The sequence below is a fragment of the Lycorma delicatula genome, chromosome 1 (genome assembly GCF_047948215.1).
Source record: "Lycorma delicatula isolate Av1 chromosome 1, ASM4794821v1, whole genome shotgun sequence".
Classification (NCBI taxonomy): domain Eukaryota; kingdom Metazoa; phylum Arthropoda; class Insecta; order Hemiptera; family Fulgoridae; genus Lycorma; species Lycorma delicatula.
The window spans coordinates 208,274,529-208,294,264 of NC_134455.1; the positions used below are offsets into that span (position 1 = coordinate 208,274,529).

Sequence of the window (19,736 nt, forward strand, 5' to 3'; positions counted from 1 at the left end):
CAATTTCCCAAATAAAATATTACTTTTTCGGAGAATTCATTCTTGCATATTTTTTAAAAATATATCAGCAAAGCTTCTACCTTTCAGACAAAGTATAGAGAAACAAAGTTCAGAGTTAGGACAGAAATAATTACTTTTCTATTAAAAAGTCATTATTTCTATTCCCTAGACATTAAGAGAGATAGTTGAATCGCTCTAATCCTTATACTAATGAGGACTTAAAGAAAGTTTTTATTTAAATTAAAAAAGAAAGGATCGATCAATCACCCATATCGTGATTAAATATGAAGAAAGTGATAGAGATTTTCTAAATATAATGAAAATACAGATTCTGTATTTTTAGACAAGATTTAAATATTAAATATTAAAAAAAACACGACTGCCAAAAAGAACATTGCTTAAAAAGATTTGCTCTTTAATAAAGGACAATTAAAGAGTGTAGGGATGACAATTTTGTATACCATATATTTGCACATGATAGAAATTTTTTCAAATTTTTAAAATTCATTTAAACATATTAAAACGTGATACAGTTTCTAAATGCAATGAAAATACAGATTCTGTATTTATTTTTAGACGAGAGATAAATATTAAAATTTTAAAAACACGACTGCCAAAAAAAAACTATTGCTCTTTAATAGAGAATGATATAGAATAATTAAAGAGCGTGCGGGTGACGATTTTGTTATAGTATTTGTAAATAGTTTATTTTTTTTTCAAATTCTTTAAATTTATTAAAACCATATACGAGGTGTGATAAAAAAATACGGTGAATGAATTTTTATAGCGGCAACTGCCGACGCTATATCCATATGCTGTAATTTGTCCAATAGCGTGATCAACTGAGACAGGCAGGGACAAGTTGTAACACGTTCGAGCTTGCCAGTCAGGTGCCAGAGCCGCTCGAGTGAAGTTGTGTTTATCGTGTCTGTCGCGCAACATGGATTTTGAAAATCATATGTCAATTTGCACGGAGTTGAAGGGTCGTCTTCATGCAGATTCATGACTTCATGGCCAAAATTGTAACTAGAGATGAAAGTTGGGTCTATGGCTATGACCCTGAGACCAAAATGCAGAGTTCCCAATGGAAAACCAATTCATCTCCTCGCCCTAAAAAGGCACGTCAGTCAAAATCCAACATCAAGGTCATGCTCGTTGTTTTTTTGATAGTGAGGGCATAGTGCAATCAGAGTTCGTTCCAAGGGGAAAAACTGTAAACTCTGAATTTTATAAGGGTGTACTGCAACGTTTGCGAAACGACGTGCGAAGAAAGCGACCAGAAAAATGGACCAATGGCTTCCTTCTTCACCACGACAACGCGCCGTGTCACACCTCACTTCTCATTCGCGAATTTTTGGCCGAAAAAAGTGTTCCTATCTGTCCACATTCGCCATACTCACCGGATTTAGCACCATGCGACTTTTGGCTCTGCCCAAAAATTAAAACTGTGCTTAAATGAAAACGTTTTGACACCATTGCTGACATTGAGAGGGCCACGACCAAGCAGCTGAAAGCCCTTCCGAAAGACGCCTTCCAGAAATGCCTCCAGTCATGGAGTCAACGTTGGGATAAGTGCATTGCTAGCCAAGGACAGTACTTTGAAGGAGATTAAATCGAATTCTATGCAACCTTATTACTTTTTTAATAAAAAATTATTCACCGTATTTTTTGATCACACCTCTTGTATATATATATATATATATATATATATATATATAGAGCCTATGATACTCCCCGTAATGCAAGGATTTCAACGCGGGGTTATAGATCTAAATCGGTTCAGCCGTTGAGCTACTACGGTGGAACAAACATATATACATACACCTTAGTGCATATTACACTCCTTTTTGGGAAATTGTGTAAACATTTGGTGGGTATACAACCTACCACAGAGATAATATGCAGTCCAATTATATTATTACTTGCACACAAAGCGAACACATAATTTTACTCTTTTAAACAATAAATCAGGATGTTAATTAATATTATTATACAGAATGTAATGTTGTAAATAATATAATCCCCCAAAAAGATAATCAGCTCAGTTTTAATTGTGCAGTAATTCGTATAAATAAGTCAACAAAAACATTCATTAGGCTTCAGTCTGTGCATAAATTTTAAATAATTTACCTCCAAGTATGAGAAAATCAAACATAGTGCATACTGTATGCATTTCTAAAAAACTACGGCAAAGAGTTATTGTTAGCTTTTCTGTTTCATTCATCCAGAACCCTTGTTGTATGGTAACAGTTGTGTACGACTGCGGTTCGCAAACAAGAGGGTTATGTCTTAATTCGATAATGTGCTGAATTGATGAGATTGCAATAAATACTAATGTAATTGTTGGTATTGTAGTTCAAATTGCTTATGTTATTTGTTTTTCTGTTAATATGTAATTTGATCATTTATTTTTCAATACAAGTATTATAATAATTGTTACTACAACTGTAAATGATAAAATAATTATTCTTTTTGTTTTGGTTTTTTGTGTATCAAAAAGATATAGAGAATTTAAGTTTCATTCCAAATCTAGTCTTAAGAATAAACATTTCGTCACAAGTTAACTACGAAAATGATGAGCAAAATGGTTTTCCACTACCTTCTTCACCGAACCTAACGTTCTGCTATAAATTGTCACCCCTACCAAAATTTAAGTAAACCTCTTCAACTAACACAATGTACCTCTTCTGTCGAAAGACAATGTATTTGTATATTACATTACCTCCAGAGTTAGTAAGTAAAATAGAGAGTAGCGTTTAGTAAATTAATTAGATGATAATTTAAATAAGTTAAAACTTTGAAGTTCTTTAGAGAAATAGCCCGAAATTATTAAAAAAAATCAAAAAACAAATGAAAAACATCATATTATATAAATTATACTAACAAGGAAAAATTATAACTTTGCAGAAATAACCAAAAAGCATGCAACGATATTTCCTTGCATAAATAAAATCATAAATTTTATGGTAGAGTACGGTACAAGTGTCTTTTAACGAGGTGTTTGTAACGAGAATCGAACGCGACTGGAACAAAAAAAAGAAAAATGTTAGTTATTGGAAAATCAAAAAAACCCCGCTGTTTAAGAACGTCAATAAATTTCCCGTTAACTACTTAGCCGATTTGTCGGGCCTGGCCTTCCTTCTGCGGGGTTAGAGGCAGGCAACACCAAAAGACCGAGACCCGTGGCTGGGGATGGGGATGGCATAGCCGGACTCGGTTCCTGTCCTGGGAATTTGAGGCAGGCAATATAAAGAAAACAAAAAGAAAAGATCCGACCGGGGGGCTGACCTACCGTGCCGGACATACAGCTGGTGTCCTTTTACTCCTTTGAGTAAAAGGACACTTCCTCGGGCTGCGTATACTTAATTGGATAACCGGCCCGAGGGAGTAGGGGGGAAAAAAAACAAAAAAAAGCTACTTAGCCGATACATAGGGTTGAACGACTTCTAGAATTTTTGAAGCCGAAATTCGAATTGAGACTGCGAACTGAGAAAAAAGAAGAAAAAATTTTACTGCTAATTGATTACTGTCGAGCACATCCAGTTCTGGAAAATCTTACTAACGTAAAAATGGTATTTTTGCCTCCAAACACTACTGCAAAGCTACAACCAATGGATCAAAGCGTTATATTCACTCTTTCAAAGTTCACTTTAGACTTTTACTGGTATACAGTTACCTGAATTACGTGACTGCTTAGAAGAAAAAAAAGGATTTAATCCAAATGTTTTGGATGCCATCAGATTAATCAACTGAGGATATTCGACTACAATTCAAACTTGTTTAAAAAAATTCGGTCTTACAACAGTTGCAATTAAAGAAGATTATGAGCCAGAACATGCACTGCCACTCTCTAAGTGGATTCAGACCATTGATTCCAGAAATCAATGGAATCAATTTTGATTCCAAAAATCCGCATCTTCGTGGCAGAGTGGTAGCGTCTCGGTCTTTCATCCGGAGGTCCCGGGTTCGAATCCTGGTCAGGCATGGCATTTTTCATACACTACAAAATTCCACTTCCATATCCTACGCACGAGCTTCAAGCTTACGTGGCGATAAAATCAAGTATTTTTAACAGCTGTAGTAAGGATGATTATGTACACGACGACAGTGTATTATTAATAACCCAGCAGTCCAACAGGTGAGGAAATCATTAATGAAGTGAAACAGGCAGATCAGCGAAAATGAAGACTGAGAATCCAGTCATTTGCATTCATGCAGCTTAAGACAGTTTAGAATTGTTTCGAAATTTTGTGAAACAAATATTGCGATGAATTTAAAAAGCGATTAAATAATTTAAAAAATTGTTTTGAAGATTTCAGCTATAAAAATAAATAGCAAGCAACTATAAAAGATTTTTTTTTAGGTTGGGTTAAAAGATTTAACATTTTATCCATGAAAGCCTACACAATATTGCATGTACCGATCATACCTCTTAATGGGTTTATGTACAGTATTAAAGTGCAAGTTACAGTGTTTTATTTCGAAAATAAACTCCTCACGAATTTCAGGAAAGTTTATAATTTTTATACTACAGCAACCGCCACGTAACGGCGAGCTTCAATGATCAGCCCGCACCTCATTGATATATTAATTGTTCTCTGAAACACTGGCACAACATGATTAGTCACCTCTTAGTAGCATAAACATGATGCAAAATAATATTTCAGGTATTACACACCTGGTTTGCAAAAAAAAGTAAAAAAATAAATAAACTGCAGTCATGACAAAATAAAGAGAATATCTATAGATGTATTGATATATCACATGCAGATGAGGCATTTTTATCCTGAACCTAATAACAGTTTTAAGACAGTTCAATTCTCGAAATGATGCATTAAACCATTAAGAGTAAGAGATCAGTGCATGAAGAATGAGGACACAAAAGTAAAACAAAATTAATACTAAAATAATAAAAGTAACAATAAAAATTAATACTCAAAAAAGATTCAAAAGACAGATTACAAGTTTGTAGACAAACATCTTTATTTACTCTCCTACTATCCAAAAACATAGTGCAGGGTGTGATCAACTGACATTTTGTTTCTGGCAATGCAAGAGGTATAGAGATAGAAAGCAGGAATTTTATGTAAGCAGAAAAAAATCTGTAACTGAATTTATAAACAGATTTCCTGTATTAGAGAATCAAATTGTTGGAACAAAACAAGTAGAATATACTTAAACAGCGACTATAATATCCAAAAGATGTGTTAGATATACAATGAAAAAAACAGTAATTTTGTGATAAAAGAATGGTATTTTATAAATCTTTGTATAAAATTTAATACAGTTTTTGGGGCACCTGTTACTGATGAATGTTCTACTTGTCTCTCTAGAAGAAAGAATCACACAAATGTGAATTAAAAATAATGAAGCAAGTACATTTAATAAAGCTAAACAGTTTCATAAAAAAACTTCAAGATAAACAAAAGAGAGTAATAATCTTATGACTAGACTGTCGAAAATGACACATAAGGGATCAGACTGTTTATTACTCAAGCAAATTAATCTGTATATTTTACTACAGTGATTTGACATTCTAAAAGTCTACAAACCAAAGACTTAATTATTACTGGTGTGAGACAACATTTGAGAGATTTTAGTGAAGTTGCCTCAGCACTTCATAATGCATTTTGTACAAAATTAAATATTCCTCGGACTAGAAATTTTGAGAATCATACCTGATGGGTGTGGTGCTCAAAATAAAAATACAGTTATGATGGGCATGCTGGTCACATGGTTCTTTAGAAATGCACCAAATTAATTGAGTTTATGTTTCTCACTGTCAAGCACTCATTTCTTCCCTGAGATAAAGGTTTTGCTTGGATATAAAAAAAAAACACTCATAACAGAATCTGTAATTATATACAGACTTACTACTAATTTTGATGAAATTTGGAATGTACCTTATTTAAGACAAAATAATGTATATTACATTTGTACAGTAGTGAATTACAAAGTTTTTGGTGACAGTATTATGAGGGATATAACTCGAGTGAAAGGTTTTTCCAACAAAAAATTTCAATTGTGATGAATAACTTGTTTGACATCAGTATCATTTTGGTACCAATACACTGACAGTAACTACTTGTTAATGCTGATGGTTAAATTAATTTTAACCATACATAAATTTTTATTATTCAATTTTTTTAATTTTATATTAATAGTAAGAGAATCATTTTTTTAGTTTCTCATAGAATTTAATGTTTAATGTATAATGTATGTTCATGTAATAAAATAAAATTAAATCAGTAATGAACGGTGTTTGTTTCAAAATTTGTGAAGTTCAAAATTCTGTTTCAAAATCAGCCACATTTGAAATGGGGTTTCTGCTGAATGTAAATAATTTTCAAAATAAAGACTGTAGTGACTTATCTTGAAAAAAATAAAAATTTATTGTCAAAGATTATATTACTGGTATAAGTTTTTTACTTTCCTGGAAAAGTTTATGGGATGTGGCTGGTTTTGAAAGAAAAGTACCAAATTCGATGACTTGGTCTTGAAATATGACATTCTTAGTTTTCATTGACTGTGTTTTCATCACAGCAGTGATTTTATTTCAAAATAAACAAAAATAGCCTGTTTATTCATTTTAAGTTTATCAAAATAAAATTAGTCTGCAATAGTGTAAAAATGGAATTTAATGCATGGATTTTTATTAGCTACATAATTTATTTTAAAACATTTGCTAATAGTAAATTAATTTATTCAAACTAAGCATTACTTACGACCTCATAGCTGCTAAATACGTTTCTTATCTGGAAGATAAGTTGGATCAAATCATTGTTGAAAAAATGTAAAAATGTACATTTAAATGTAAGAATCTTGCCGAGTCTAAAAAATGTAAGAATCTTGCTGAGAATTCAACCAAGGTTTGGTAACTGCTACACAGACAGTTCAGCCTGGTATGAAGCAGTAACTTCATTGAGCAAAAACTGAATATAGAATATAGAGTAACAACTATTGATAACATATTTACAATATTTTTAATATCATTTATATAAAAACTAAATATATTTTTACCATCATAACACAAATTCCTGCAATAATATAAACGTTAATGAAAGTGCTCATTTCAGCAAACACTTTGTTACTTAAAATATAAAATATAAATGTAGAAAATATAAAATATGTAGATTGTATTATATTACTGTTTTATTGAACATAAAAATGTGAGTATAAATGTTGAAATTATTTCTAAAATCAGACAAATTTACAGTGGGTTTATTACTAGCAGCTTAATAAAATTACTGTTAGGCAATGAACTGAGAAAAAGTCAATGTCTACTTTTATTCATTCTAAATGACTGTAATAACTGGGAAATTTTTTTGTGATCTCATTCCAACAGTTACTTTCGAATAGCAGCTATACAAACTTCAATTAGGTTTCATAGAATCATCCTTTGAACTTCAAAATAAATAACTTTTCTTTATGTAACAACATAAACTTTATCAAAAGGTTGAATCATGTTCTTAAAAACAATATTTTCTCACAATTTTGTATTATTTTGAAATAAAAATATTTAGTTCTCAACCTGTTTCATTTTATAAATTTATCCCCTAGGATCTCTTCTTCAATTGTGCTCACATTTGATTTCTGCAGTCAGTTTATCTGCATGCTTTGACTGTCAACGTTTTGGTTGAGAAGTTAGATCTGTAGACATCACGGTCAATTTCATATCCAATTCAGCCTAAGGTAATCCTTTAAGTACACTGCTTCCACTTTAATGCTTTGTTTAAGTAGTGTTCTATTCCTATCAGCAGCAGTATTGTGTAGAATATCTATGAGGCAAACTTTCCATTTTTCTCGACAGTATTATTTAGAGGTAACATTGTAGTGCTCTAAATAAACAATTTAAACTGAAAAATCACAGAATGAGTAAGTAACTTTTAAAACTGACAATAATAATAGTTCATAATTGTTTACTGCTACAAAAGTTAAGTTTTGGCACTGAGTAAATTCACACTTCCTACAAAAAAATCCCTTTTAGGTGGAAAACACAAATCTTATTTAAATCACTACAAACTTATAATTTATTATAATAATGAACAAAACATGCTGAAATTTCTTTCTGTACAAGAATTTAATCTGAGAATAAATTATTATTTAATCTGAAAATTATTATTTCTTAACATTTAAAATGAAAAAAAAAATGTATTTTGTAAAACGTTGAAATTATGGTTTTTGTATTACATTTAAAATTCATCATAGTTTTACATGGTTACTAACACACTGTAAATTAATGAGCATTCAAATCTTACATTTCTTCCTACCAGTTGAACAGTTTATCAGTTTGTAACAGTAATATTCAATCATATTCTGTAGTGTGCTCCTGATATGTATGAAGTGTAGTCTTTAACAGTCTCAGATTGACCATTCCTGAGATATTTGCTTAATTGAAACCCAGCCACCAAAGAACACCAGTATCCATGATCTAGTAAAAAACTGTAAAACTGTATAAAAGTACTGCCTTTACTAGGATTTGAACCTTAGAACTCTCAATTTCAAAATCACCTGTTTTGTGATGACAGGTTCACCATTAGACCAACCCAGTGTGTAATTTATCCACACTGCTGCCTGGTTTTTGTAAGCTCTAGTTTTGAGGTAATTCCAATGGTGTCACTCTAATTAGGGAACCCGACTGATAGTTTACCTCTGCTCCTAGTTGATCTATTCATACTATTAATAGTAGTAGTACATTCATGTACTACTACTATAGTACATTCATGTACTACTACTACTATTCACACAGTTCTAGAACTGAAATTGGTCAAAAATGCCCACACATTTAAACCGAAATGGAATTTTGTAAAAATCACAGTATATTCTGATCATTTTGATTAAACTGAATAGCAAAAACTATGGACTGATGAATCAGTTGAGTGATGAGAATTTCATACAATTCAACTAAACATAAAAATTTATTCATTATATTCATATGTTATTTCACTATAGTTCAGTTTTTCTTCAGTTATTTTCTTCTTTTGGTCACAGTATTCAATTTACTTGTTAAAATCATCTTCTGATAATCCTTCAGCTAGGTAAATTTTTTTTCTTTAGAGATATTGTACACTGAGCTGAGCCTACACATAAGTTTTTGAGGAGCTATTCTTGCTGAAATAAAAGCTTGTAGAATCTTTCTATTGTAACTTTATTATTATTATTTATTTCAGAAGCTTTATCTTTCACTCATTCATAAAGCCATAGATTTTGAAGTAGAGAGACAGTGTTCAAAAAACATTATTTAACAAACGGATTTCTTCAACACATCTAAATCAGTCATTACCTCTGATCATTATTATACTTAGAGAGATTTCATTTCACTATCCCAAAAGTTAAAAAAAATTTTTCAATAAAAATAAAAAATGTCTTACTTACCTGAATAAGTCTCTATTTTATGAAAATATGTTCCTTCGGTTATGATGTAATATATGGCACAAGTAATTATAACCAATCCTTTATCCTAATTTAACCTAAATTAGATTTTCCCTGTTATAGAGATGTTACTAACAAGAAAGTTAGTATTGGACTGTGTTCAATTGTACTTTAGTTACTGTTCTCAAACATCAACAGGTAGCAGATTGCTGATCAATTGAAAAAAAAAAATGTAATGAAATAAAAATTATAAATTAAATAACATTTTAATCCTTTTATTCATTTAAGAAGCTCAAGTAATGGGATTATATAATGGAAACAAGGTAATACAGCTAAAATAATTAATAAAATAACATTTAAAAAAATATATACAATACTTTCCATTCATATATTGTAGTTTCAGAGGTCATAACAGAAAAGAACCAAATGGTTTTTGACAACCATTTAACTCTTAAAATAAATAAACATCTTTAATATGTATGTTACACAAATGATTGCAGGTGTAAAGCAGATAGAAGCCAACCCTGATGCAAAACGATTATATGATGATTTACTGAGTAATTACAATCGTTTGATAAGACCAGTTAAAAATAACAGTGATACTCTTACTGTCTGGCTAGGATTGAAATTATCCCAGCTAATTGAAATGGTAAGTACCAAAATTATGATTACTGAAATAAAATCATAAACATCTTTAATTGAGAATCTCAATTAGGTTATCTTATTAAATAAAATCATAAAGTGTTGGTTGCCTGAAAATTACTAAGTGTTGTTCAGGCATATTAATGTGATGTTTGACATCTTTCATGATATCCTAGAAAAAATGGTAAAATTAACACTAAATAAGCCATATTTACCACAGAAAATGATGTCCTTTTTCAAATGTAAATTTTATTCATCTGAAATTTAAAAGAAGAAATTATATCTTTTAAACAGTCCCATGATTTTGATTTCCAAAACCAAAAATTCAAGAGAAGTTTTATAGGTTTAGTAAAAAATTGCTTTAAGAATTTAAAAGAAAAATTAATTTATTATAGTAGTAAAATTATTAAATATACAACTTTGATAACTATTTAAAAATGAATAACTGAAGAGTCCATGACACAAAATTTGATAAAATTTAAGAAAAAAAAGCCAATGTAAAGATATTTGTATTCTAAGTGGCTGGGTTGTAATAAAATAGGTTTCAATAAATCTTTTAGCTATCTTGCAGATTCGTGGTTGGTGTCACAGGTGACATCATTTCTCTTACCAATCATTAAGTATATGGTTGAATAATTACTATCTTATTGCATTTCTATTCTTATAATTGTTTATTTGATAAACTGCTGTAACAGAATTCAGCAAAAATGCTGGTAATGCAGTAAAACACAGGTAAACTGCTGCAACTGTACTGCAGAATTTAAACTGAATATTACCTAAATCTAGTGCTTCCCAAAATGTGTTTGAATACCTCTGGGGTTATATAGTTGAACTTATAGGGGTATGCAAGAAAAAATTAATGATCTATATATTATCACTATAAAGAAAAGAAGGAGATATTTCAATTATATATTCATACTCACCACCCATGCTATGTTCATTGCATTTCACCCTCTTCTTAGTCTCTTTCTCCATCCTCTTGCTCCTTCTCCTGCTCAACATCTAAAATATTAAACTCAGCTAAAAAATCTCATGATATAAAAAATCTGAGACTTCCAGTCTCAGTTTTAGTTTCTACATAGAGCCTGATACTTGTTTATTCAGTTTGATCTGTCATTGGGTATATCGTGAGACATAACTGATTCAATGATGATAGTGGAAATGTCATCAAATACAAGAAAGAAAAATTACTTGTTTTGATACATGAATTCTTAAATTATACATGTTTTATATTGCATGCTTATGTAAATGATATTTTACATTGTAATAGAGAAGGCAAAAAAAGTCAATTCTTTTCTAATCCCTGAAAAAAGCACAGATATTGCAATTTTTTTTATTGCTTGTTGTTGCAATAAACTTGAAGTATAATTATGTTATGAATGTTTTTAGTTTTTCATCCATTAAAAGAATGGGCAACAATTACATTAGAAGTTGATGAATATTTTAATAAAAAAAGCATATATTAGTCACACATGCAGCAGAGTATGCATTGATGGCTGTAAGTCTATATTAGATTGTTAAATCAGCCTTTGTGGCCACATCCTGAAGTTAGCTCTGAAGTATATACCATGGAATGCTGCTAAGTCTTGCAACAAAACCCTCTCCCTGATAGTTTAAAATTTTTATTTATGCAGCTGTACGTACTAATTTTTTTATTTCTGTACACAAAAGTAAAATAGTTATCCCACCCCTAAAGTACTTATGTGGTTGATTGATCCTAGTATGTAAGTCTTTCTTGAAGTATATTCTTTCCATTTTGCTACAGATTATCACAATAGTAGCTGGCTTTAAAGTCTTCCATTCTTGCTACAGACATTTTCTTTCAAATAAACAAACTAAACTTTGGACTTCAGAACAATAATCTATACATTTACTTTTGTAAGATCATTAATCATAATCTACACATCTGATAAAACAGTCAGTGATTAAAAAATCTGGTTTCTGGAGGTAATTACTGAAACCAGCTAACCTAAATATTAGAATTTTTTTTTGTGTGGGTGAAAAACACCTTGGCATCCCTTGGAAGTATTTGAGTTAATTGCACAACTTCCTGTCTGAGAGTGACTTGCATCAGGAAGTAAGGAAGAATATAATAACTTATTTGAAAGAGCTAATACCATCTTTCAATAAATATTTTACCAAATAAATTAGAAAACATCTGTTTTCAAATGCAATGCAGTCAAATTGACATGAAGCATCTGATGGTAATAATAAACATGGGTATCAAAATGAAGATGCATTACTATTACATTTTGGTACATGTTAAAATTTTTTATTTAGTCATGCAATTTAATTTTGCACTTTTTTAAATACTTATAATTTAAGAATGGTAAACAACAGTGAATTTAAATGAAAATTCATGCTTTAATTAAAAGCAAACATTTAAAAATCTGTAAAAAAAAGAAAGAAATAAAAAAAAAAATATGTTGTGGCATTTCTACAAAGATTAAAAGTAATTTCAAAATAGTTTTAATTTAATGAATGCTTATATCATAAGGTCTCTTATGGTACACAATCAGAATATTAAACCTGCAAAATAATTCATTTTCTAAAAATATATATTTTTTTTTTTGCTTGAGAATACATTAGAACATAGTTACATGAAATATTAATAAACTTAAGCTAAATGGATTCTTTTTTTCTCCTGAACAATTTTTAAATTTATTATAGTATACTTTATTTTATATTGACATTTATAAAAACTTTCATTCTAATTAACTTTATTCAAAGATGGGCGCTGCTAGCACTGAATGGTATCTTGCTGTAAAGTATGGATTTGGTATTGGTGTTTGTATTACCTTTAGAAGAAATTTTTAGACCTTGTAAAACAAAAGTTAATTATACAGTACATCATCCAATGCTTGATAACACTAACATTCCCAGCAACAGTTACTAAAGGAGTTTGATTCGGAGAAAAAGTGAATTCAGGCTCTGGTAAAGTTTTAATATCTATTACCTTAGAATAATGTACTGTAGTCAATTTAAAAATTGTTTCATACTTGCATTTTTTTAAAACTGATAAAACATAATAAAATTACTTTTATTCTTACTTTTACAGAATCTGAAGAATCAAGTGATGACTACTAATGTTTGGGTGGTTCAGGTATGTGAGAAACATTTAAATTTCTGGTTATACGTATATAGAGATGTTCAAAAAGTAAATAGAATTTAAATTTACAAAATTGATATGCATATACAATTACTGTTTGAATTTGTACATTACCTTTAGTGTTTCTACCTGACGTATTAGTCAAGAACAATTTTTTAGACTACTTGAGGGAATAGATAGACTAATGCAAACAAAGATACTTACAGACTATTCACAATAGTACAATTGGAAATTGATTTAGTGTATATGTAACATGCTCCACAAATTTAGAAACAAATATTTTTCATAATTAAGAAAAGAAAAATTTTAATATTAATAAATATTAAAATCAAAATATTGACATATTATTATACAGTAAAAAATGTGATATTAATTAAAAGAGGAGTTCATAATGTTAATAATAACTTGATGCTTAAATAAAAGTGTTTGTTACCTTTCATGGATTCCCCCAATATTTTTTTAGTAAAAATACAATTAATTATAGTTACTGTTAAAGAAATACTGCAACACTGATGCTAATCAAAGGTATTACCACCAACTTTTACTTACATATTAGTCATCAATGTAGGGAGTTTTGCAAGGCAATCTAAACATCTAAAAACAAATTAATTGAAATTAAAAAAAAAATTATACCTTGTAGTATTACTATGAAATGATACCTGTGAATCATGAAACATGTATATTATACTGACAGTATATTACTGCTGATGTAAAACTATACATTGCCTCTTTTGGAGTTAAGTTATATAAATTATTTATTTGCCGTTTATAAACAATAAACATGCACGCATGCACACACACAAACACACACACACACACACACACACACACACACACACACACACACATATATATATATATATATATATATATATACAGCCAAATTTTAATTTTTGTGGTTTACAAGTTTTCGAGATATCACACAAAGACTGTGTGGAAATAGTTTTGAATATCCTCTGACCTTTAATCTGATGTCTGTTTTAAAACTTTGGCCAATAGTTTAATGGGCATTTTCATAATACTAATGCTCTATTTTCTATGACAACTATAAAAAGGTCAAAAATAAAAGTGGTGAAAACGATCACTACCTTTTTTTTTAATTTTGTTCAAAATTTATTGCCATCAATGCCCATATATAGAACCCACTTCAGAGATATTAATTAAAATATAGAGAATATCCAAAATCCAATTTTTTTGGATTTTGGATTTTTGGGTTTTTATATAACTGATTCTTATAGAATTTTTCATGCTGATTACAAATATGAAATCAGAATTCTATCAGGCTTAGTTTTTTTTAACTACCATACTTATTTTAAGTTAGTAACATGCATGAACTCCATAAGCATAGCATTTTTTGAACGTATTTTATTATATTATCAACTAAATAGCTTTTGTTTATTTATTACAGTCCCTTAATTGTCACATTGATTTGTTAGACATTAGTCATCATGTTTATTATTTACATACTACACAATGAATAAGAATGTCACTCATTCTTACTATTTTCATCTTATTATAAACATATTATCTACTCATTAGTTATTTCTGCTGTTATTATAATTACTTATAAACTGTTGTTCAGGCTAGAGAAATATTTTTAATTTTCATTCAAGTGTGTGTTCTTGCATGTGTAACATTCAGTTTTGTAGCTGGCTTTTGTACTAGCAGGTATATATTATTCAGTAAAGTGAGTGCATGTTTATTAAATTAGTTGTTTATAAAGATATATTTTTAAACAATAAAGTTATTGTAATGTATTAACAGTGCCTCGCATTTGCATTAATCATCCAAACAATTTCTGTTACATCTGTTGTGAGAACATTGAAGTTTCAGAAAAGAAATATAACTTCTTTGATAAAAAAAGTTATGAACTATATTTTGGATGTAAATTAGGTGATCAGGACAAATATTGGCTCCTCATATTTGCTGTGCTTCTTTTGTAACATTGCTGACTGGTTGACTAAATACATCTCGTCACATGCCATTTGCAATTCCAGTGGTTTGGAGAGGACTGAATGGTCACACCACAGACTGTTATTTTTGTGTAATAAAGATAATTGGGATAACAACGAAAACTAGACATACTGTTAAATAACATGATATTCCTTCTGCCATTCAACCAGTGCCACATAGCCAAGAGCTTCCAGTTCCATTACCACCAGAAACATGGAACTTAGATGAACATGAAAATGTTGAATCTTGTACTGACTTCTTCATCAGGTGATGAAGAAAAAGATTCAAATGTTTTAGTAAGTAGATATAGTGAACCCAATTTAATTAATCACTGGTTCATGACCAAATTAATCAAAGAATCAAGCAGAAATACTGGCATCAAGACTGAAAGGATGTTTGTCCGGTATGCGTTCCTATACCATTCATCAAATTGCGAAGAAACTTTGGTGAGTTGTGCGCACGCCCGTAAAGGTTTCTGAATTAGTTGACCTGCTAGGTGGCGCTGAGGTTGAGATATTTCGAAAAATTGTATAAATAATACGATTTGCCCTCTGTTCAGAATATATTTATTAGTTACACGAAAAGAAAAATTTTTGCGAAAACTATACTTGCTAGGTGGGGCTGGTATCGAGGTATTTACGAAACAAACAAACAAATCAGCAAACAGACTTTATATCAACGTATATGAAAGGCAATGTGGGGGATAGAAAGGGGAAAAGAGGTAAGAGAAATGGTGAAGGGGAAAGGGTAATGGGACAGGGAAAAGGGGAAAGAGGAGAAAAGAATAATTGAAAAGCAAAGGGGAAAATGGAGAATGGGAAGGGGGAGTTGGGAAAGAAATAAGGAACAGGGAAACAGAGAAATAAGGTAAAAGTGAAAGGTAAAATTTTGTGAAGTTCTGTAATGTTCAGTTTTTTAATGTTTTATCAAAGTTTCAATTATGCTAATTTAATCTATATATATATATATATATACTCAAATTTAGCAATAGCAAAGCATTGATGGGTCAGCTAGTACTGTATAAAATTTGGTAATTTAATAAACATTTTTGTCACAATATTAAGGTCATTCAAATATAAAATGAAATTTTTCCATGGCGGAGTGAAAGGGCAGTGAATGTAGTTAGGCACTGTGAGTAATTAGTTGGGTATGTGTGGAGGAGAGCAGCCAGCCACCCATGCCTGTAGGCCACATTCCACTTCAGATGCTGAGTAAGAGGTACTATTCACCATTGTGCAACAAATAATAATAATACAATTTCTTGCCAATGAAGGTGCTAAATCCTCTGAAATTTTGACTCAACTCGAGGCACAGCTTGCAGATGCTACCCTGTCAAAAACTCAAGGGTTTGATTGAGCCAAAAAATTTTGAAGTGGCTGTGATACAGTAGAGAATGAGTCATGAATGTTGTCCACCGATGACATCAACGATACATCATTCTGGCCATTCTTGATCTTGTGAAAGGTGGCCATCGCAGTTATTGCATCATGTTTAAGTTATTTTACGTCAAACCAAACGATGCTTTTTGATTGAAAGTTTTTGAGATTTTGGTAACTTTTCTCAAAAAAATATTAGAGGCACAGTTCTGGAAACATTTATTTTTTTAGTAATTTTTGGGAAAATTAACATACAAATATAGCAATTTTTAACCGTTATTAGGGTCTAAAAAATAAAGTATTGTATTATATTACTCAAGAAGCAAAAATCAGATTGATAGATATCTTTCAACAGTTGTAAAAGTAAAAAGCATTTCCAGACCTACGTTTATTAAATATTTTTATTGCTTGTTTCATCGGTAGAATCACCTGAAGAGAACTTTGTATGCAATTTTTTAAAAATAATTCATGTATTATTCAACACAATTACATTAATTCTCAGTTTTACTGTATGAATTACTATTTATTGTTACCTGTAACATAAAATATTAAAGAATAATTTTGATTTTTAATTGTTATTTAAAAGATTAAAAATAAATTTATTTAAAAAAAAATAATACAATTTTTTTTCTTTAGTTCATAATCTTGAATTGTGAAATTTAATGCCTTTTGATAAGGGCTTGAGAGTGTAGACTAAGCCTGGCTCATAAAATAGTGCAAAAATTGTATATAATAGATTGGATGGGTTTTCTCTGACCTCATAAAACAGTGTGAAATTTCTCTTAAATTGACTACCTTAAATAAATGGTCTTGTCCTTAAACCACCATGAACCATCGTAAATGATGGTTCATCATTTTATATTTAAATCTAAATTTGTAAATATTACTGTACATTTGTTTTAATGTATTATTTTTTCTTTTATTACTTTAATACTTAATTTTATTATTTTAATTATTTATGTTTTTGTTATTCTGTGCTATTTAAAAATTAGATGCTCTGTGATATTAGATTTTGGATTCCTTTTCCATTTATGAACCAAAAAAAAATCACCAAAAAAGTAATTCTGTACATAATATTAAAAGGTGTTATTCAATAAATCAGCTTATTCCATTACATTTAGTATTTCATTTAATTTTATGTTATTGATAATCAATAGAATACATGAGGTACTAAGTTATATTAATTTTTTTTTTCTTTGAATGGGTTTTAAACGTTTGTGTCTAGCTTCTTGAAAACACTTGCCAGGAATTATTTACTAAAATTCGGTAATCTCATCACCTAATAAACTGAGATTAATGATAATTTTCTTAATGTTTACTTATATTTATATAATAAATGAACCCTATACTTATATTTTATATTGCTTTAATAAAAAATAATCTTTTTTTTAATCTTAATGAAAAATTATTTTTTGTAAGGAACATTTTTTTTCTTAAACTTTTTAGTTTTATTCTTAATTCAGAAAAACTTACAAATGGATTTTAATGATCATTTAAATTGCCTTAATCTGAGCTATAAAAGTTTTAATTGGGAGGATTATATCCAAGATACTGATGATTGAGAACGGTATGCATCACTATCTTTTAGTATACAGAATTCTAAACAGTACCATACTACAAAATATATTTTTTTATAGAATCAATCAGTTAATTATTGTAGTTAACACAGTCTCTTTACTTTGGTATTTTTATACTGTAACAGCCAAGAAAATAAAATATGTTGTATTATACTTACAAATAATAGACAGAAAATTTAGTCTTTATTTTTGTTTCAGAAATGGGTTGATTATAAATTGCGATGGGAACCAGAAGAATATGGTGGAGTTGAAATGCTATACGTACCTTCTGAACATATTTGGCTTCCTGACATTGTGTTATATAACAAGTAAGATAATGTTACAAAGTAATAATATTTTTAACATGAAAATTTTTTGAGTGTAATGTAAATTCTCCCTCAAATTAGAATTTTTAGTTAAGTTTTAGTAGTTGGTTAAATGTAATGCTCAATGTACTATTTTAATATCTGTTATCTGCATCCTGGTGCAGAACATAATGCATGGTGTGTGTTGTACACTGTTGTATACAAGACTATTTTGTGAGGTATGGAAAAATAAACGTATTTCATCATAGTGATACATTTGCAGCTATTATTATTATAAGTTTTCTGATATTTAGTTACACGTAATAAGATAAAAACAATGACCTTTCTTAAAAAAAAAATAACCATTAATGAGTGTCAGTAAATTATCAATTTATTAACCCCCTTAGAAACAGTTAAATAAAATTACTTTTATAAATTTTTTACAGTGCCGAAAAGTTTATAACATTATTTTCAAGTATTTCTAGAAAGTAAAAAAAAAAAAAGAAATAAATTTGGTACTGATTTGAGGTATAAATATTGTAATGTTTCACTGTTTCAGCATTATAAAAAATTAGCATAATTCATTGTATAAATTTTGTTCTACATAATCTTAAAATTTTACAAAATAAAAATAAACTGCATTATAAGGTGTAAAATGTTTTTAAAAAAAATAAAATAATAAAACAAGAATTTATGAAATTTCATTGTTCTAATAAGATACCTGTATGATTAATGAAGTAAGTGATTGCTTATTTCATTCTTTTTATCACTTATACAATTTTTTCACTTCTTTTATTGTTCTGAATGCATTTTAAAAATAAAACAACTACACATACCTCATTACCATAATTATATTTTTTCTCTTCTGCACTTGGTTGAAAACCGAGCTTTTCTTCAACTGAGCAGTCGGTTGAAAAACACTGATTATCACACACTGTGGTATAGTTAACTAGCAAAAAGGAGTAACTTATTTAACACATTGTATAAAGATTAAGATAGAACTCAATTGTAAATGAGATGTAAAAATAATTAAAATTTTTAGCAGGTTCATCATTGTGCTCAAAAAGATATTTAGACAAATAAAAAAGCTAAAAATCTTCAAAAATAAAGCTATACATAATTAAAAACTTAATTGCTAGTTTTAATATTAAAAAAAAATCATTAGAGGACCAGAACAAATTAGAATAAAATAAAATATGATAATTAAATCAGCGTTTCTCAACCTTTCAGTATTTGCAACCCAATTTTCAATCATTATTTTTATTACGCTCCCCCCTCTCATTTAATTCGAATTACAGCCCTCATTTTTAAAAGAATAAGTAGGACTATAGGGAGTGTTTCCTTACTTGTTACAGGAGCTTCTGGCTAGAAGTCATTGCCACCTCTTCGCCAAGGTAAGGCGGGCACACGTTCGCAGAAATCT

At 29.5% G+C, this 19,736-nt stretch overlaps 1 protein-coding gene across 1 annotated transcript in view; it reads left to right on the forward strand.

Annotated features, from left to right (window-relative positions):
- nAChRbeta2 (nicotinic acetylcholine receptor beta2) overlaps window positions 1-19,736 on the forward strand; it is a 47,928-nt gene that overhangs the window by 1,509 nt on the left and 26,683 nt on the right. Inside the window, exons 2-4 of the mRNA XM_075371241.1 lie at window positions 9,873-10,021; window positions 13,073-13,117; window positions 18,228-18,337. Coding sequence (XP_075227356.1) covers window positions 9,873-10,021; window positions 13,073-13,117; window positions 18,228-18,337 — 304 coding nt within the window. The remainder of the gene's footprint in view (window positions 1-9,872; window positions 10,022-13,072; window positions 13,118-18,227; window positions 18,338-19,736) is intronic.